At 42.3% G+C, this 21794-nt stretch overlaps 1 protein-coding gene across 2 annotated transcripts; it reads right to left on the bottom strand.

Moving 5' to 3' along the window:
• Positions 1-265: 265 nt before the first annotated feature.
• On the bottom strand, positions 266-21396 carry rorb (RAR-related orphan receptor B). 2 transcript variants are annotated; one of them, XM_080468316.1, is made up of 10 exons: positions 21082-21396; positions 5759-5844; positions 5494-5635; positions 4910-5341; positions 4403-4524; positions 3893-4025; positions 3639-3746; positions 3296-3406; positions 3034-3146; positions 266-2790 (listed from the first exon to the last, which is right to left on the bottom strand). In XM_080468316.1, exons 1-10 carry the CDS (start codon positions 21086-21088, stop codon positions 2626-2628), a joined length of 1419 nt encoding a protein of 472 aa, XP_080324442.1. In that variant the 5' UTR covers positions 21089-21396; the 3' UTR covers positions 266-2625. The 2 variants fall into 2 exon arrangements, with proteins under 2 accessions (XP_080324442.1, XP_080324441.1); XM_080468315.1 differs by lacking the exon at positions 21082-21396 and adding an exon at positions 6419-6619.
• Positions 21397-21794: the final 398 nt, after the last annotated feature.

The raw sequence follows: 21794 nt of genomic DNA, 5'->3' as shown, positions 1-21794 counted from the left end.
GTGTTCTTTTGTTTCTTTTTCTTTTTTTTTTGTCTTCCTGTGCTACATAATGGTGCTTCTCATATAATCTGGGCTCTATAAAGAAATTTGGACAGTGAATTCATGCTCTGTACGCACATACACACAGATATACACCTATCAAAGCCTTGTCTGGGCAGATTGTGTCTCCGGCATACAGTTGCAGCAGTGTATGCTACTTTTTTTTTTTTTTTTTTTAATCCTACAAAGGTTTTCTTTATAATTAATAATTATTTTTTTTGTAAATTTGCAAAAATATTAAACCCTCTTTTAATGCAAAGTCAGAAAAAGAGCTGCTCCCTGAGAGATGCTTTGTAGTGCATCAAGCCTTTATGAGCAAGTGATTGTCTGTAAGAGTCACTGGCCTCTGATCTGTTGTTGGGTGTCGGGGTGGGGGCGGGGGTTGGTGGGGGGGGGGGGGGGTTGGATGGAGGGAAATATGCTGGATTTTTAAGGAGCCTGTAATTTGATCAATAAAGCAGCACTAGGCGGATGGACGCTGAAGGTTTGAAATGCTCAAAGTTGTTTTTGGTTGGCTATACTATTGACATGGATTTTCTTTTTTCACATGAAAGAAACCTATGAGTGTTTACTGTCCTCGTATGAAGTTAAGCGTTTGGCCACTGTGTAATAAACAGGAGTAAATTCTTCTTCCGACTGCTGGAATAAAACTACAGCCAGTAGTGTCAACCAGTCGTCACATTCCAAGTTGAGGTAAAAGTCATTTTGACCGACATGCTGATAGGTAATGACAAAATAAAGCAAGACCAGCATAACAATTATTTCTGTGACATTTTTCTTTTCCTGAACACATTTAGTGGCTACAAGCACAATTTCATGAAACACAAATCCTCAATTTAAAGTGACCGTTTGTCATTTAAAAAAAAAAAAGATAGTAATAATACCAGATGTAAATGCTCAGTAGTGCCTGCTTATTTTTACAGTGGCCAAATGTGCGTCACAGAAAAAGCAACAGCAGAAACAGTCTGATGATTAAAAGGAAAACAAAAAAGGATTGTCTATTGCAGTTAACTATATAAATTGTTAACATAGAGTAACACCTCCGAGTGACGTTACAAATTTCTCAAGGCAAAGCTTTTGTCGCGCCGAAAACACGACAGTGCCTGTGATGAAATGAGTACCATCTGTAGAAATTCATTATTTTCAGACCAAATCAGTGGTCAGGAGGGAAATATAGTGCATTGTCGTTTAACTGCTACACTGTTCTGTTTAGCTGAAACCGAGGAAGAGGAGACGAGAGGAATAAGATCAGAAAGGCAGTGTGAAAGTTATTGCTCTTTAGAGAAAGGGGCCCTTCATATTGACATCCATGCACTGGATTGTGCAAATAGTGATTGGATGAATGAGGGTTTAAAGCACTCTTGCAAGTGCAAGTTATGTGAATTTAATTCAAGTTGTTGTTGGAATATTAAAACATTTCTTCATTGTGATTTAAAATCCACTTCTGTCGGCCAATTCCTGTTCTCAAGGTCCTAATACATAAGAGTTACAGGGTAGGGTTGGAGGATTATGGGAAGAAGTGTCGGGATGTATGCGAGGTCCTGGTCTCTTATTATTTGTCTCTGGTTGATTGTTCAAAAGCAGTCCAGGTTTTATTGGACGTAATTATTGCAGCGAGAAATAAATGATTGATAGGATGGCAAATCTGCCAGATTCTTCTTTTTCTTGCAAAATAGAATATTTATGTATATATTTTCACATTGAAAAGTAGTAGCCATTATTTTTTTTTCATTTTAAAATCCTTCATATGCTCTCTTTACATTTCTATAAGGTCTGATCAGAAGGATGCAATACCTTCTTTACATATGAACAAAGTCCAGACAAGGCTTCTATATATCAACAAACCCAAATCAGTTCCCGGTTTTTACCCAGTATTCTTTTACAAGTCTCAATTTTACAAATTCTGTACACAAGAAACTATCAAATAAAATAAAAACACATAGACATGGTATAGCCAGCCACACTGGACTGCTGTATATTTAAATTAGGACTAACTTATTTTAACAGAACAAGAAGTAATACTGGAATCCGCTCTCCACTAGAAGAATATCTACAGTAGCTTCTCTAAATCCACAATTCCCTCCCCCATCCAGCTTCTTCAAATTCACAATGTCTTCATATGAACAAAAACAAATGAAATAAGCCAAAACAATTTTTTTCAAAGTTAAATCAAATTAACTTACCCATTTTTTTTTTTTTCCTTAAAAGATTTGACAGCTTAAAACTGTTCCTAGATGTTTTAAAGTCTGTACATTTCTGGTCAGTCAGTTCAGTTCAGGTGGAAGCCCCGCTCGGGTGGTGGCTCGGGGTGCGTTTCATTTATATATACATTCTTCAGACTGTATCGGTGAACGAGATGGAATAAGTGCTGGACATTCCTAGTACTGTTGGCGGTGAGTCTGAGCTTTTAGCAGACGACTCCACACCCTCCAGTCTGAAATGTGTCTGGGGGAGCTTGGAAATATGTGGGTGCCACGACGACGACGACGACATGGTTGACACAGGCGCCATTGTCTCGTCACACGTGGATTGCTTATTTTCTTGGTCCTCTGCTGGCGCCGTTTGTTGCGTTTGGACCACAGGCAGTCACTTGGGCATGGCCATGGTGGAGTTTGGGTCTGGATTGAAGAGTTCTTTGTAGAGTGGAGGGAAGAGGACGTTGACTGTCTCCGGGTGGAGCTGCTGAAAGGCCTGGAGCTCCTCGGTGTGAAGCGTGCACAAGGCTGACAACGTTGGGATTCGGCTGATGAGCTGCCAGATGGAAAGGAGAGAGGGTCAAGGACAAGAAAATTTAGACTGATAAATTACAAACAGAGGAGGTTAGAAGTCAGTGTTTTGTAGAACAGTTTACTTTGTTGTGTGGTTTATCTGCTGCACTTCTCCTTGAGGCTGTCTCACTTTGATTTATCTATTCCTTTACTCTAAGGATTCATGTACTTCACGCCTCAGGGGCTGTCTTGATGTGATTTATCTCACTGCAAAGACTTGACCTACCTTCGCCAGTGCGTCTTCATCCATGTGGTTCTTCTGCATTATGTGCTGCAGAGCAAAGTAGATCTTCTCCTGGAGCTTCTGGACTTTCCGAGGCTCCATTAGCCAGGGCCGATCTAAATAAAACCAAACATGTTCACACTTTGAGTTAGAACTTTAAAGTATTGTCATTTTGCTTGTCTTATGTTGCTTTTTTTTTTTGCACTCTTACGTGGAAATATGACATTTTGATGCACATTGCCTTTTCCCTTCACGTTACACTGACCTGTGGAAATGAGTACAGCCGCTGAGAACAGAGCGATCTCCTCTTCTGTCAGCTGCAGCGAACACAAACTCTTGGCAAAGTCAAACACTGCGCTTACTAAGTCGTCACAACCTTGGAGGGAAACACAGAAGGGCAGACAAAAAAGAGAACATTTCATTACACTTATTCTGGTCATGTATGTGCTGATGAACAAAAATACCTTAGAGAGAAAGATGACTTTTCTTTTTTTTTTTCATTATTTCAGGATAAGACGTGTTTTTTTTGGGGTTTTTTTGCTCAGTTCCAGCCCATGTATGTCATTTCTACTGAATAAGACAAAATATGTTAGGGAGCATTGTCTTACCGAGAGCTTTGAACATCTGCATGCCTCCGTACTTCCCCTCAAAGAGTACAGTGTTGTTGAGAGGGTTGAATGCCCTGCACATCCGCACCAAGACCACCTCCAAACAACCTGGAAAAATCACAAAGAAAGGATATTCCAGCTGATACGTGACTGAAAGAGCCAGAGCAATAATAAGACACGTGCTCTTTTCCCTGAGCAACGTGCTAAAACCAAAAGACGGGACCATCTTGGGAATGTCTGTACCGTCCACTCACCAGACTTTAGGAGGAGGATCTGGTCATTCTGGCACAATTCCATGAACCCTGAGATGCGCTTGGCGAACTCCACCACGTACTGGATTGCATGGGTGATCTGAATGGCACACTGCTGCCACAGCACATCCCGCGGCTGCAACCAAAGACACAGAGGTTAGAGTAAACACACCAAACTCCAAGATATCTTCATTCACCGAGAGGCCACAACTATGTTTTATTCCCAATTTCATGAGAAAAATGCAAGTTGAACTGAATTAAAATGGTGAGACACAAATTGTTTTTAAATAACAAGTTCCTTAAGTGGAAAAAAAAAAAAAGAAAAATATTTCCAATCATGTTTTATCCACTGAATATCAACAAAGACTTGCACACTATTGGCCACAAATGCCATAAACATGTATTACAGCATAGGTATCTTGTTAAAGTAATTTCAAGATAAATGCACATGACAGCTATTATTACTGTAAATATCACACTCTGTAGTTTCTAGTGTCATAAGAAAAACCTCACCTTGCTCTGATACATCTTGACCTCTTCGTAGGAATGTGTCTGCCAGGCTAGCTGCTGCAGCTCGTCCGTCGTGTACTGACATGTCTCCAAGTGAGACTTTATGATATTCTGAGCAATACGGTCTGAAAGAGAGGATCAGTCATTTATTCCTTTCCATGTTCATTTATGTATTGTGCAGTTTCATACAACAGTGTATGCATATGTGTGGAAGCGTTAGAGGGAACTAAAGCCTCAGTGTATTCTCTAGCTCATGTGGTGAACATTTAAAAAATTAAAGCGATTTTCCTTTTTTAAATTGGGATGCATTCATCACTTATTTCACCAAAACGTTATGGTATCAGCCTGAGCTGTGCATACAGTGGTATGGCACTCTTATCAGGCAGGTGTGTAAGCCTGTCTGATCTGTTCTGTTCTCAGATTAGGAGTCTGACTCAATCGCTAGTTTTCCATTAGGATTATTCATGTGAAATTTTAAATCGGAGAAATGTGGTGAAATGTGGCCTTTACCTAGTTCTCCCATGCTGACATTGTTCGGCCCCAGCTGACTTTCCTGGTATCCTCCGTAGCTGAACAGGTTGGGTACTGGCGTCAGGTCATACACTGGCTCTTGCTTAATGTGCTTCATGCCCGACATGTCCAAACCTGACTGGTCTGGAGACGGCTGGGTGGAATCCATCCCATAGTATCCTCCTGGGACTCCTCCTCCATTGCCATGGCCACCTTTGGGTAACTCAATTACGTGGCCATTGGCATAGGTGCCCCCAATCTCGTGGTTGAGGGTGGACAGTCCGTTGGTGAGGCTTGACGAGTAAACGCGCGCCAGAGCTTCTGCTTCACCCGTCTGCTGTTGCCTCTGCTCCTGCAGTCGAGCCTGGTGCTTTTGGACTTCTGCATACAGGCTATCGCGTTGCTTCTTGGACATGCGGCCAAATTTTACCGCTGCAAGGGGCAGAAAATGCAAAAAAAAATTTAAGAATCAACTCCTATTCAAGACTGCAGTTTAATGAACATTCTTTGAAGATTAAACTACAACATAAGATATCTTAGGAACTCAGTTGCTCTGTGTATGTGTTCAGAACGCTGGGCCTCACCATCTCTGGACATTCCTAGAGCGAGACATTTCTGCAGACGGCAGTGTTGGCAGCGGTTGCGGTTCGTTCTGTCGATGAGGCAGTTCCTCTGACGAGGGCAGGAGTAGGAGGCATTGTTCTGCTGGCTTCGTCTGAAGAAACCCTGGTTATAAATCAACAAAGTATACAGCTTTCAGATACGCGAAGCACAGACTAAATCCAGCATGTTTTAGCATAGACTAAAAAAAACAAAAAAACATGCTTCAGTCACACGGTCGAATCTCACCTTACATCCTTCACACGTAATGACTCCGTAGTGGATACCTGATGATTTGTCTCCGCAGATTTTGCATGGTATAACTTCGATTTGGGCTGTAAGGAAAAGAAAAAGAATAGAAAAAGTGTGAGCAAATCAATTTTCTTTAATTTGGAACACGGTGTAAATATCTTCTTCAGCTTTGTGAACGACTCCTTGCGCAGTAAACCCTGTACGATGCTCGTGTCCAGCTGGGGGTCTCATTTGAGGTTAAAAACTTTACCTAACCTGCTCGGCTGTGCAACACAAATGGGCTTACACTATGTCTTTATTCAGTATTTGTGTGACTTCCACTTCAGCTTCACAAGGGCACAGTGACACGCAGACACTCATTACAGAATGTCCTTGTGAAAGATCTTGTAATGACTTGAACATTGAGTACCGCATATGTGCACATTACACCACAGAACACTACTCTACACTACACACACACACACATCCTGAATACACATTGAGAAGAGACCCCCCCGGGTTAGAATGATTTTGTACAACGATAAAAGCTGTTATATCAGCAAAAGAGCACAATCACTTGTTAGTCCTATCTTTTCTGTGTATACACACACTGGCATGCACTGCTGTGCATATAACCTTGTCCTCACATAATATGACTACTGTTGCCATCATACTCACTGTGTATAGGCAGCTCCATGTAATGTCACACCAAAGGCACAGAAAGGCTCAACAGAAACTACGACTCTCAGAAGCACTTCTTTCTCCTGTCGTGGAACATACTATCCATAATGTATGGAAAGCGAAAGCTGCAGTTGCTGTTAACAGATATGACATGGATGTAGAGGCAGGCAGGTATGCTGCTGAGATGGCACAGTCTATAAAGAGATTAGACAGCCTATCTAATCCTAAATTATTTCCCGACGAGCTGGTTCCCTCCTCTGCTGAGCACTAGCTTAGCCTCAGCTGAAATAGCCATTTGCATGTAATCTCCTTGCGTAGTTCCACCTGTGGGAAATTTGCATGGTTTTATGAATATTCTGAGATGGCTAGACACAGCTGACAAACAAATCTGTATGTGCATGTTTGCTTGAGGTTTTTCCGTAATTAGTCTTCATTTTGCATATTGTTTAACTTTAAAAAACAAAAGCACGTCTGCATGTCTTGAGTGTGTGTGTGTGTGTGTGTGTGTGTGTGTGTGTGTGTTTTAACTGTCTTTGCTGGAATGAGTATGCAGTATACATAATTGGATAATCTCTCTTGAGGATCAATGAAAGCAGTTCTGTCTGTCTAGCAGCCGAGCAGGTATGGACTAAACAATCCATCTGCACCTCAGGGAGTCTGACCTGTTCATGACCAGTTGCAAGACTTTTTCTAAATTACAAATGAGATCAACATGGAATGATTTTGCATTATACCCTGCAATGCAGGTTTTAGAGGCGAACAAGAAATTCAAGACTTTGTGTCATAATTGAGCACTCGCATTTTAAATTAAAATGTAATATTATTCTATGTTTGCTGGATTTACAGGTTTGCTGTTTCAAGGTGTAAATGTGTTTTTTTGTAATTGGAATGTTCTGTTCTTGAAAAACCACACAAGACATAAGTTGCTCTTCTGAGCAGCATTGTTCCATATATCTTCAACCACGCGTCAAGCGGTATATTTAAAGGATATACCCGTGGCCAGACTTTCCCTTTAAATTAACCTCAGTGCTTCGTAGAGACACATTTCAACATAGTAGAAAATTACAAATAACGTGATCCTATTTATTCTGAAAACCAAAACCAAACTCTCGAAAATAATTTCTGTTCACCTTTAATTTACACACTAGCCTATCTGCCCCCTGGTGGCTGTTGATAGGCGGGCGCTGTCTACATGACATCTCACATGCCATGACCTTGGACCATGCGTTAATGAGCCGGTATACAAACACATCTTCATAGTAGTCAGAGAAAGTGTGAACATGTCTCTATTTAGTTCATGTCCATTTATAATCCACCTATAAATATCTCAAATTCAACAATAGATACTTGTGTCAATCTAAGTGGACAGCGTGGTGACACCCGGCCCGTGTTGACAGGTGATGAAACATGGTGTCGGACTGTAAGTTTAAGTTACTTCATGCTCTGAGTTGTGGCGCGGCCCAAGATGTGACCCATTTCCACCAATTCTCGACCAGCTGCCTCCAAACTGGGTCAGAGCAGAGCGCTGGTCCGGGACTACACGTAGGGCTCCATACACAAGCCTGTCAATGAATGTGGCCTGCAACGCCTATTTATAGTCTGTAAAACAGGTCAGTTGCACCCAGGACATGGATGCTATCTGAAGACCACATATACACAGGCAGTGAACAGATGACAGGGCGACTGTGTGTCAGCTGTGCATCATATCATCTTCCTTCTCACCATCCTTACTTTTTGGGATTGTGACAGTAAAGTCTCCCTTTTTTCAAAAAAAACCCCTTTGATTTAAATGTTAATCATGAAACAACTTAATTTCTTGGTTTAGACAATCTAAAAGTGTTCAGCCTACACCTGCTGCAGGGTAATGCAGATATATATTTGTATAAATGTTCTATAGAAGATGTTTCCACCTTAGAGGAGTTTGTGTTTGCAGTTTCTTTACAGTAATTACATTATATTTTGACTTTTTTTTTTTTTTTACTCCATGGGAGATTGTACTCTCTCTTTGTATCACGTAATTATTCCCAAGAGAGCATGGGCGTGTGGGCATGGGCGTGTGGGCATGTACATTGTGCGCGGTTCTGTGGAGATTTGAGTGAATGTTTCACTTAAAAAAAAAAAAAAAAAAAAGACAGAGAAAGATAAAGTATGTGCACATATATCAATGTGTGCCTGATAAAGTGTGCGTATGTGTGTGTGGGTGTGTGCATTGTTGAGTGTGTGCGAGTATGTTTTGTTCTTTGCCAGTGGGGACTGTCAGGTAGGATATAGGGAGACGGTCATGACAGCATTGCTGTTGCCAGGGTGACCACCCACTCGCTGCACTCGTCTGGCTGTCACAGCGATGATGTGCTAAGCTGTCACATGCTTAACGGAAGTGATGTCATGTGTGTGTGTGTGTGTGTGTGTGTGGAGCCAACTTGGTGTATCATCACCGACGGTCTTGTCGCTCCCGCTCAGCAGTGCAGGCTTTGTGAATTGTTTACTAAAGGACTCCCACTTCCTCATCCAGTCGACAATACCTGCCGACTGCCGTCTACACGGCAGCTGCAGCGGTGGATTATACATCTAGCAGCAATAAGATGCATTTATCTGCTGTGATTGGAAAAAAAAACAACAACTGTGCTGCTATTGTTGAAAAAGTTAGGTGTTATGATAATGTATTGTGGGTGTTGGATTTCATGGTTTTCCTTTCCAAAGGGAAACTTGGAGATTAAAAGCTGCAGAAAAAGTGGAATCCTGAAGTGGTGCAGAACTCCAGAGAAAGGAGTCCAACATGTCCAACTAACATCATTTCCCAAACAAAACTTTAATGTTAAAAGCTACTCATTATCTGTTTTTGTGATATTTGTTTGGGCTTCGTCATGTCTTTCGCAAGATGTGGGCGCAACCAGGTTGTGTTGACCCCGTCGGAGCGGAGTGACTGACAGCGCCGCCAGCCAGCGGGAGCGTGAGCGTTATCCTGGGGTTATTATGTAAGAGCCGGACTGCAACGCTGGCGATTCGGCAGCTAAGAGGAGGATCAGGCCTGCACAATCTCTTGAGAGGGAAAGAACTCAAAATGAATTTCACAAAAGAACAAGGCAAAGATAGTTAGTGTAATGTGGGAGTTGCACACTGTGTGCGTAGTCGATCGTGGCCATGAGGGTTGTATTGCGCTGGCACGTGTGTTGTGATAATTGATTTTTAATGAAGTGAGAATCTCCTGTGTATTTCCTGGGCTGGCCCTTTCTCTAAATAGAGTCCTAATTATCTACATTGCACTGCAGAAAAAAAAGTAGCAGTCTTGCACTAATAATATAGCAATACTTTACTCTGAAGCGCATAAGTAGCTCAAACAGGGTTGCGAAAGTTATACACTCATGGATACACAAGAACGAAGTGGCTGTTTTCAAATAGTAATTTCATACCTTCTATACTGGCAAAGCAGCTGCAAATTAGGGCCACTAGGTGTTGCTATACATGTTAAGTTAGTGCACGTGTCTTGGGTGTATATGTTTGAAGACCTGTATTGTATTTATTGCTTTTTTTGGGGGTGAAGACATGATGGATGTGTGTGTGTCTAAAGGGTCAGACTGGACATGCATGTTTCATTCATTTCGCCTACAGCTTGAGTCTACAACAGAAAGATCTCTAAAGCAACACACAATATTATTCCGGAACACTTTACATTAGAGGTTGGTGATGTAGTATCGCAGTTTACGGAACAATTGAAATCACTTTCTACCATAACTTTTGCCAGTGAGACTCACTTCAGAAATGCAAACACGGCTGCTACTGTAGTCCCAGGGGTTGATTTGTTGGGGGATGAATGTGGGTGGTTTCTTCACTTCATTAAAAAAATATGCATATACTGTAGCTTCTTTCCGATTAACTAGATATCTTTTGGGAAAAATGAAAGAGATCGGCACTTTACCCCCCACCACTCCTTGTTAAAACTCAGCAACTCAGGCGCTGGTCTTAGATGTCTATATACTGTGAATCATGTTCGCTATCCACTCCGCTTCAGTCTGTTTGACTTTTTCATTTGTTCCTCCTCGCTGTAAGTGGCTGTGTGACTGGGAAATCATTTCTGTTTCTGTATTTCATGATCTATTTCCATCTCTCAGCGAAATTCTGTTTTCCTTGTCTCGTCAAGCTAAGAGAGGAACAAGCCACCCCCCCACCCCCACTCTCTCTGCCAATGATGAAAAACACTGAGAAAACTTTTGTTGGCGTGATCGCTGAGTGGATTAATGCACACTGCTGGGAATAGCGTATAGCAGTGCTGCTTGGGTTATCTCCCCTGTGTCTCCTGTCATGTTTCCACATCATACTGTCCCATTAAAATCAATGAAACACTGCCACCGCACACGGTTTCAAACGGACTTCTGCTATGTGCTGTCATACTTTTCTGTCTTTCCTGTCTTTTTTTCCGTCTGAAACGTCTATAAAAGTACATATTGAAATGTGGTGGACGAGCTGCTTTACTTGAATAAATGAAAAAAAAAAAAAAAAAGAAGTAAATTATACTTTACCCTTTTTCATCTGTCTTGCATTCTATATCTCCTCTTTTCTTCTCTTTGCGATTGAAACGCTATCATACAGTATTAAAATGTCATTGTTTGGAAGTCCTGTGGCTTTTGAGATTAAAGAGCTGAAGACATTATCATGAAGTCCAGCTGGGGCCTCGTGATGCATCTCATTCTTCAGTCTTTACTGCCTGTTTCTCAGTTTAATATTCAACAGTTTTCACAACTCAGATTTAAAGTTTTTTTTTTGAGCGGACATTTATTACATTCAATGCCTGCACATCACCCTCTTGGATAAAATGAGTGTAGTGGATCGATGTATGGTTATGCGATGTTTTTCTTAAATTTAAATTTTGTCATTATTTTGCTGATGCCCACCTCACATGTTTATTTATTGCATTAATGATCGGCTTCCCAAAATCAGTGGAGCTTCCCCAATTTATGTATTTATTAACTTGTTGGTGAAAAATAATTAGAAACCATTTCAGTGAACCACCGATCAGTTATTGTTCTCAAGCGTTTGAACAATTGGGAACATGATAGACAGGCGGTATTGTTTTCTGATATTTACTTGACTATGTGAAAACTGATCGTGAAAACAAATCTAACTTTACGACCTAGATAACAGCGGCAAAGTCAAAGTGATGGTGGTAATCCCTCTAAACTAAATTGGGCCTGAGCTAACTGAAGCATAGGGGCGACATACTGACGTGAAACGTATCATCAATATATGTGATGAGGACCACCAACCTCGGCTCTCTTTGTTTTTACGGTCTGCTGTGTGGTGCATTACAGTAATAATCATAATGCCATGCAGTGGTCTCGTCTCCCCTCCCCCATCTCCATCGACTGCCGCCAAGCTTGTCTTTGTCCACTCTGTAATATAGTCAGTCACAGTGTTGCTGTACGAGCATACATCCACCACCCCCAGCCTCCGCTTTCCCATCAGTCCATCGTCATCGCCACCCCCACTCCCCCCCCTCGTTTTGCCAACACACACTCACACTTACAAACAGTCAGAAAAACAGTCGTTCCTGCCCTCCCCCCATGCTGTATGTCAGAGGGCATGAGCTTGTCCAGCTTGCCATGCGGCCCCAAAGCACTCTGGGTAATTGCTCAGATAGCAGGTCTGGGATCAGCTGCGGTTTGCTCATAGAATATTGTGCCGTGGCTTGATTGGACGTCGCGGCGAGAGAACAGAAGGGGGCCACTGGCTGTCATCCAGTGCATCGATTCACATGCACAGGCATGCACGCACGCGCACATGCACGCACGCACGCACGCACGCACACACACACGAGACATATTCAGACAGACAGAAGCAAACATTCAGACATGCTTCAGTGCATGCATAACTGCAAACTACTTTTTTAAAAAAACGCTCTTTATTGAATGATTTTTTATGCCTACACCCCCCCATTCCACCTTTAACACACACACACACACACGCACGCACGCACGCACGCATGCACACACACGCACACACACACATATCGTCAGTGCAGCATGTGTCCTCTCATAGATAAGAAAAGTAGGAGGCGTGGGAAAAAATCCACAGGGTAAACCCAACCCCTGCCTGAACACACACAGTCTGTCCATCTGCCCCCTCAGATCTGCCTCTCATGGTCACTGTACGCACACACGTACACGCAGGCGTGCGCTCAAACTCGAACCCCCCAGGTGACCTGTAGGACCCTGACGGCCTCTGACCTTTTTCTTGAGGACCAAGAGAGTGCATCAGTGTGGAAGGAACAAGTCCAAGTGTGAGAGGCCTGCATCTGGTCATTACCGTCCTGAAATCAACCATGAGAATGCACACACACGCACATACACACACACACAGAGGCGCTGCTGCTGCCGAAGCCAACGCGCAAACATGCACAGGAAAACAAACACACGCTTGTACAATAAGTGTTTAAGACTGTCTTTGTCTCTCATATTCCTTTTCATTTCCTCTCACGCCTTTGCCCTCTTGTTAGCAGACATGCATGTGTGCACATTGAGCGATTGCACACTGAGCAGTGTTCTTGCTTTGTTTGGGTGAAGGAGAATCAGTGTGGGGATGAGCTCACGCTGACTGAGATCCTGTTGTTTCATATCTGGGATAATAAAATAACATTTCCTTGGCGGTGGCCATCCTCGCTTAACCTTACTCGCTCCTCCTACTATGGTGTTTCTCTTGAGCCTAATTGTAGATGACAGTGTGTATGTGTGTGTGTGTGTCTTTGAGGGGGAAGGGAGACGAAAGGTGGCTATCCTCTTGTGGAGAGAAACAGAAAGAGGGAGACGTCCAGAGAAAGACAGAAAACTGTTCAGTTCTTACATAAGGTAAAGAGAAATGTTCCCTCGGTTTTGTTGGAGGGACATTTTCTCCGGTGATAGCTGTTGGCTGGTCTGATAAAAGCAGAGGAAAAAAACTATCAGGATGAATGAACTTTAATGCAATAATCAGACTGAAAAGCTCTTTTGTTGATCGCTAATAGAATCCAATCAATAAGCGAGACCGTGTCTGTGTTTCCCTCCAAACCTGATGAGATATTGTAGAAATTGTTTATACAAGCCGATGTACATGAAGAGCTGAGACTGGATTATACCGTGCAAACATTTATAAACTCTACTGTCTCCACATGCAAAAAAAATTCATTCCTTGAACAATTATTGAGATTTTTTTTAATACCAGTTTTATGATAGATGTACTTATCTAGAACAAACCTCCATCGACTTCATTACATATAATGACACTTGTTCGTACTTTGCAAGGTTTACGTACAAAACTTATGATCTTATATCAGCAGATGACACTAGACCAAGGAAATATTCATATCAGGCTTCACAATATCTGTAAGAAGTAAATACTTATTCATCCTATTTATTTCTTCAGTACGATATACTGTACATATGAAATTTTGGTCGGATGATATAAATATTTGTATGTGGTGAGAATTAATACCAAACAAACTCTGTGAATCCAAGATCCTTAATAAGGACTAAATCATGAAATATAAGATCCATTGATTTCACATCCTTTGATCGAATAACTGAGGTTACTGTTACTGGATCTGGTGTAAGGTAAGTAATTCAACTAATCCAGACAGAATCTATTGACATTGAGTTCTCTTTCTCTGAAAAACATGTTTGACCATTATGCCTGTGCACATTGAAACAGTATGGAAATATAAATGACCATTAATATTTGAATTATCATTGATATTTACGATATTAAATAAACACAATAATTTATTTTTGAAAGATCTTTTATGAGCAAGTGAACAACTTCCCTCACATGTAATTATTCTTCTATTGAGTTTCTTCAAAGGATCAAACAGGTCATTTACTTTATTTTTGGGTCAAAAACTAGCATGCACTTTATATTTTTGCAGACCATTACCTTTACGATGCTCTTGCGCCTGAATTTGGTTGTTCCGAATGAAGTTCCCTATTTTTCTAAATTAAATCATACTCAGCATACATTGGCAAGACAGTATTTTCAGTTGCGACTGTGTCTGTTTATGCAGCACCTTTCAAGAACGCAACTCCTCAGTGTTACTACCACTTGAGCAAATATTCCAGCTCCGCTGCTTGCCAGTTGATGTGTCTCTCGGAGTGAAAGAGGCTGTCTGCTTGAGAGTGAACGCGAGCATATGAAGGAGTTCCCAGTTGAGCTCATGTGTGTTTTAAAGGAGATCTTGAAATTCACGTGTGTCTGTTTAAGCGAGTGTGTGAGCATGCACATGTGTGATTGTATGTGTGTGTCCTCTCCCAGGGATGGCCGCTAATAGCTCGCCTCGGGCAACAATTTAACTCAGCCTAACAAGGTTCTCCCCAAAGTGGCCCCAGGGGCATCTCTCACAGAGGCAAATTGATCACAAAGACTATCACACAGCTCAGCTCAGCTCGACCCAGCCAGCATCGCTCTTCACCTGCTCTCTCTCTCTCTCTCTCTCTCTCTCTCTCTCTCTCTCTCTCTCTCTCTCTCTCTCTAGTGGGATGATTTAACAGAATGCGTTATGAGCATTAAATGTGAGTGCAGAACTAGCAGCAGCAGCAGTCTTGGTTTCATAATTGCATTCTCCTTCTGAATGGTGGGAGACCTCACATTAACAGCTACTACTTAGGTCTCACACAGACACACACACACACACACTGGAGCAGACACCCATGCTCACGCAGGGTAAAGAGAGGTATCTAAGGATTTGGACACAGTAAAAGAGAGAGGAGGAGGAGGGGGGTGGAGGGAAAGAAAGGTAGACCTAATAAGAGTCCCTTCAATGAGATTACAAGCACTAAAACAAGCTAATCTTTGTCATTAAGAAAAGATGCCGCAGTAGGCTAAGTCATATTATAGGCTTATTGTAGCTGGTGTGTGCTATTCACCTGCCAGCACCGGACACCTTCACGGTAGTGCAAGCAATTTGCAAGTTGATGTCTTTTTTACACCTTTATAGCAATAGTGAGGAAGCAAATTATACCTTTTCCTTACAAAGTCCCTGTGAGAACAATATAGTAGTTTGTGTGCGATTAGACAAAAATATTACAGTAGGCATTTTTCAGTCCCTTTAATGAACATTTTTAGATATATATACGTATATATATATTCATTCTGGTTGTTGCATTTATATGCACTTGGGTATGATTATGGGTAGAGGCTGGAATGTTTCACAGACACACCCACAGTATATGGACTAATCTGCTTTGAGTGGCTAAGATCTAAAAGGTGGTTTGCAAGAGTGGACTTTGGATTCAGCTATTACAGGTGCTGCTGTTCTTTATTACTTATTCTAGATACTCTGTGCAAAGCAATCTGAGGACAGAAAAGTCTTTAGTGTGTGTGTGTGTGTGTGTGTGTGTGTGTGTGTGTGTGTGTGTGTGTGTGTGTGTGTGTGTGTGTGTGTGTGTGTGTGTGTGTGTGTGTGTGTGTGTGTGTGTGTGTGTGTGTGTGTGTGTGTGTGTGTGTGTGTGTGTGTGTGCACGCTAAGTTTTTGTCACTGTTTTCCCCCATTGTTTCATGTAGGCCCTCTCTTGCTCAAGCAAACATGCGCACACATCTGCGATTGCACTATTATATAACTCCTAAGTCTCTTTTACTTGCCCTCTTTTTCCTTATCTCACTCATTCACTCACTCCCAGTCTGTCCTTTCTACTCTCTGTTTGGCTCCTATTTAAATGGAGGATTAGATTTTGAACTCAGTTCACAATACTCAAACAGGTGCAGGAAAAAACAACAACAAACAAACATTAAGAATCAGAATGTCCTGTCACTTCTAAACCAGATGAATTGGTTACATTTATGTTTTCTCAACTCCGTTCTCCAAGTTGCCCTCATAACCATGTCATGTAAAACCAGAGTTTAGTGCACAAGTGCAGGTGATTATACGGCCTGACTTTGGACCATCAAACACAAAACCAGACTTGTAATAATAATATGATAATTTTCACTCTTGATGCATACACATAAAGAAAAGCTACACCCCCAAAGTTATCAGTCTTTTTGTTCATATTTTATCAGTTTCGACGTTTAATAAGCGCAGTCACCCTCTTCCCCCAGCTTTTACTTCAATGTAAATTGTCGGAAAATGTGAATATTGAATTGAATATCATTGTGCGTCCACTGAGACACGCTGCCTTCATGGATGAGTAAAACTGACAAAACAGAAGGAGCTGTCAGAGGACTCTATGACTTCAAGGCAGATTTAGAGTTTAGGAGTGGTTCGGGCTGAAATCCCTCCCGGCTAAGATAAAGTAGAGACACAAACCAAAGCGTGCCGTATAGCCCACGCTTTTGTGTGCATAAAGATTTAGAAAAAGAGGGAGAAATTGACTGAGGGGAATCTGTTCGCATTGTCGCCCCTAGACTGCCGCGGAGGGATAAAACCAACATGGAGTGCATGCTGAGCACATGCTAAACAAACACGGGCTATGATAGCGGCTCAGTGGGACCATAGAAGTGCCATCCAGGCCACACACCCAGCATGGTGGGATGTTTTTAGTAGCCGGCTCAGAAAAAAGAGGTCAGGCAGACTCACTAGGTGAGGAGGAGACTGTGTGTATCCGAGGAGGCAGAAGGAAGTGAGTCTTGAATACAAGATGGTGTGTGTGAGTGTGAGTGTGTGTGTGAGCATGTGCGTGTTGTAACAGCACTCTGCCGGGACCTCAGTCAGTCACTAGGGCTGTGCTGAGGGATTAACAGTGTGGCCTGCATGGGCTTGGGGTAATCTCTCCTCTCTTCTTACATAACACTGGGCCATTAGTCAGCACAAACACACAATAAACAACACAATCAACAACACCGTGCTCGACAACAAGCAACACTCTCACACACACACACACACACACACACACACACACACACACACACACACACACACACACACACACACACACACACACACACACACACACACACACACACACACACACACACACACACACACACACACACACACACACACATGCACGGGCTGATGGCAGTGAGGAGAAGAGGTTCGCTCGGGCCAGGTGCCCACTTTAGTTTGCAGAGAGTGATTTTATGGTGACGAGAGGAAAACAGTGATTCAGTGAGAAAAGCTGCACGCTAACCTGCCGTGTCCGACTGGGCAGCATTATCAGGCGTAGTGTTACTGTGGCTGTTAAAAATAGGCAATATATTCAGCCTGAAGTGTTCACTTTCACAGCCTTTTATTTTATTTTTTTAATGAATCATGAAATAAATGATTAATACCACCGTAAATTGAGGTTGTGTTTTGACGCAAGGACAATTACTGGTGTGTACAAGCTGCAACAATTATAACTTCTCAATTGTGCTTTACGCTTGATTACCTGTTTATACAACAGCTTGCACTTGTGAGCTCTCAAAGAACGAGCTGTTGACAAAGCTTATAAATGCTAAATGGTGACAGTTATGGAGTGTTTGTTTCTATTATTACAACAAATCGGAGCAACAAACATTACAAACCATTTAGAAATCTAGCATGACTTTGAATTGATCTAATTCGTAAAAGGTGCAAATATTTAAGCATTAAATCTGAAGCCGTTGCAGTTATGTGCCATAGATTTATCTAAACAGACTGCTTCCGTTGGCTTTGACTAAAAATTGATCCCGGGAAGCTTTCGAACGGGACAAATCAATGCACACACAAGCCTCTGAAGCAAAGCAGGATGGGACTAATTCTATTGGCATGAGGCCGTCATGCGTAGTATTGCTGTGTGTGTGTGTGTGTGTGTGTGTGTGTGTGTGTGTGTGTGTCTCAGTGCTTTTAGCTTTTGTATGCGCCCGCTTGATATCTTGACAGTTAGTGCAAATAACGTCGGAGGTGAAATAATTATCGGCAATTTGTCGCAGATTTCCAGTTGAACATTTTCAGTGGGTCCTGGTCCTCTTTTCTTCTTTTGATGCCGCTCGGCATCACCTCACTACTTCACGGCCCCCCTCACATTCTTTCGGGTCCTGTCATCCTGTCGTGGGAGATTGTGATTGACACACATCGCGAACAGAGGAGATCAAATGGCGCGATGAACTCGTCTCCCCTTGTTTGTCCCTCCAATACTGAACTCTTTGACCTGTCTGACTCAAGTGCATCTATGTGACGCAAAAGACTTACAACACTGATACAAAGCATACACAGAGACAGGCTAATGAGGTTGACGATGAGGATCACCGGTAAACGCTTGTCTACAATAACAAACCATGTTTTGTGTGGTGACATTTTTCCAGCATCGTAGAATTATTAAACTATCAGATTGAATCAGAAAAGATTACTACAATTAAACTGCTTATCACCACTTTGACGATTCTATGTATTTATTTGTATATTTTGTTGGCGGGTGCTGCTTAAAAATAAAATTGTATTCCAAAACATATTTTTTCTAACTTTTACTAATATACCTGTATTACACAACTGTTCTTGTCGCCTTTGACAGCACAGCATCAAGATTTCTAAAAAACTGAAGTAATTATCCAGTCTCCATCAGCGTCATATACCACACTAAGCCACACTGAAAAAGAAGCACACACAGACAAAACTCAATTTTATGAGATGCACAAAAGGCCTTGATGATGATATTCTGTGTGTTTTTCTCTTGGCTTTTCCAGGCCGGGCAACGGGGTGACATCATCTTCAGCCAGGGCTTCAAGAGTTGTGGCTATTGTTAAATGATAATTACCACCGCTCATGAGGGGCCTCTATTTTTTATAACCTTGTGGTTGTGAGCACATTTCTATGTAAGAGCAGCCGAGACTACACACACACACACACACACTCAGGTTGGGAGTGGGGGCCGCACGGCCCACACTGATTTAATTCTATCTGACAAAACCCTTTGGGGCGTGCAGAGGGAGAGAGGAAGATGGAGAGAGAGAGAGACACAGTGAAAGAGGGGTGAGAGAGACGCTTCAGGGGCCTCTTCTGCCAACCACGGCTGTAAAGTGAAAGCAGGAGCTTTTGGTGCACCCCCCCCAAAGCCTCGCATGCGCGAGAGTGGTCGCAAGGCCCATTAAAATGTGGATAAAATACAAGGTGCATGACAGAGGAGTTTGCCACAGGTTCAGAGAGCGAGAGAGTGTGAGTGAGTGAGAGAGAGAGAGAGAGAGAGAGAGAGAAGGGCATGTTTGGCCTTCTCATGTTTTTTTTTGCTCAAGGTTTAATGGCCTGAAGCTGAGGCAGCACATAGCTTTATACCACTCAAACATTAGAGATAGATAGATAGATAGATAGATAGATAGATAGATAGATAGATAGATAGATAGATAGATAGATAGATAGATAGATAGATAGATAGATAGATAGATAGATAGATAGATAGATAGATAGATAGATAGAGCTATAATAACTGGTTTACTGTGACTATCTCTTTAATGTCTATTAAATAGTCGGTTCAATGACTAATAATTTGGTTGGAATTAATATCTTGTATGGAAATATTAAATTGTGTCAGTATCTTATTCCAAAAATTAAGTGTTAGGCATCAAGTTAATTTTATTTTTAACAATAACATTAAATTCCACAACACATAATTTACCTTTTAGTGGAAGTTTATACTTTCCACAGGTGGATCAAAAAACATTTTCTCTAATTTGATGTCATTTGTGGCCAAGCAGACATCCTGTTTAGTTTTTAAACTAATTCGAGTCCTGGAGCAGCCTGGGGGGTTCCAACCAGGTGAAACAGGCAGATTTATAAAACGCAGTTCAAGATCTCCCAGCTGAGCGAAGTGTTGCAACTTTGCGTCAGCGATAATTGCACAACATAAAGAACAGCAAATAAAACAAACCCCACAACACTAAGCTGGTGGTAATAAGGTTAAATATTAAAGCCTTTGTGCCGGACTCCTAACGGAACCGCAAATTATGACCGAGGAGCAACGAAAAAAAATAAACTTTGTCCTTTTGGAGGAATTTAACTGCACTGAAAGGCTTAGTCAGGGTAGAATGAGCTGTGTGTGTGTGTGTGTGTGTGTGTGTGTGTGTGTGTGTGTGTGTGTGTGTGTGTGTGTGTGTGTGTGAGTGTGTGTGTGTGTGTGTGTGTGTGTGTGTGTGTGTGTGTGTGTGTGTGTGTGTGTGTGTGTGTGTGTGTGTGTGTGTGTGTGTGTGTGTGTGACACACGGTGCGCGCACTGTACGACATTGACATTGAGTTTCAACATCCCCGGCTCGGTGCACAGAACGGAAATGGGTTAGTAGAGCGCTTGAAATGCAGCCTATCCATAACATATTCGATAAAGTTTATTAACACAAACTAATAAATAAAAGTTTTTATTCATTAAAAAAAATTTTTTTTATCCCCCTTCACATAATCTGATCCGGTGGAGTTGTCTGTAATTTCCGCTGGTGTGGAGCTCAAGTCATTAAAGCCAAACATCATGCAGCACTCTTCATTCCCACTAACTCCAGCTTCTGATGCACTGCACAACTGTAGTCTACAAACTTAATGCACACGTGCATGCACATCCTAAAAATAAACTTTTAATAAGTCAAGTGCCTGAGGCTTCAGAGATCCAACCGCCTTACATAAAAAGTGATCAAAACTTCTATTTCCAACATTTGAGAAGAAAACCTGCAGTGTGTGTGCGTGTGTGTGTGTTTCTTCATATGTGTTAGACGTGAAGCTTTGGGGAAAGTGCGGCGGTGTCTTGAGCTGTGTGATGGATGTCTTACCTCGCATCGTGCTGGCGTTGCTGGAGCTGGTGCTGAGGCTCGCTTCCCAAAGCAGCAGTCATGAAGAAACAAACATAAACACTTAAAAACGGGGGGTTGCTGGGGGAAAGATCCTCGGTGAAAAACAACAACAAGAACGAAAAGAGTGCGTCTGATCTGCGTCGACGTCCACTGGCTGCCCTGAGTGGAAGCGTCTCTGCGCTAAAAGCATCCCAGAGCGGGGCGCAGGGCGGCGGGCTGAGGTCTGTCGGTGCGTCGGTCGGTGCGCTCTGGTCGTGTGGCCGCTTTTCTCATGACATCTGCGCTCTCACCTCTATGGGAGGGTTTCACTGTTTTCTGCGGGCTGAGGGAGGGAAGAGCGGCTTTACCCGGGGGCCCGGATTGGACTGGAGCACTTTCCGCTCCTCCCACTCTCTCTTGCTCAGCCGGCAGCCCCGGAGTCTGCACGCACACGCTCGGACGCACACGCGCAGCCCGAGCGCACTCTGCCGCTGCGGCACACAGACAGACTCAGGGAAGTTTTTTTTTTTTTTTTTTTTTTTTTTTTTATGTCACCTTCCACATTTAGTCAGTCCCGTGCAATTCATGCATGAACAGAGAAGAAGTCAAGCTTAAATCTGTTTGTGTGTATTTCTGACACCTCCGGCTCAGTGTGATCAGAATTTATGATTGATTTTGTGATTTAAAGTCACACATGAGCCTGTTGTTTCTTT

The sequence above is a fragment of the Lipophrys pholis genome (assembly GCF_963383615.2).
Source record: "Lipophrys pholis genome assembly, chromosome: 7".
In the NCBI taxonomy this organism is placed as follows: Eukaryota; Metazoa; Chordata; class Actinopteri; order Blenniiformes; family Blenniidae; genus Lipophrys; species Lipophrys pholis.
The sequence above is the reverse complement of the archived record's forward strand: the minus strand, read 5'-3'. Positions and strand labels throughout refer to the sequence as shown.

Excerpts from the sequence above, each read along its gene's own strand:
- rorb (XM_080468315.1), bottom strand. Across the intron at positions 4,026-4,402 it reads TCAAGATGTATCAGAGCAAG|CCGCGGGATGTGCTGTGGCA; the intron begins GTGAGGTTTTTC and ends CTTTGGTTGCAG. Across the intron at positions 3,147-3,295 it reads GGCTGTACTCATTTCCACAG|ATCGGCCCTGGCTAATGGAG; the intron begins GTCAGTGTAACG and ends GGTTTTATTTAG.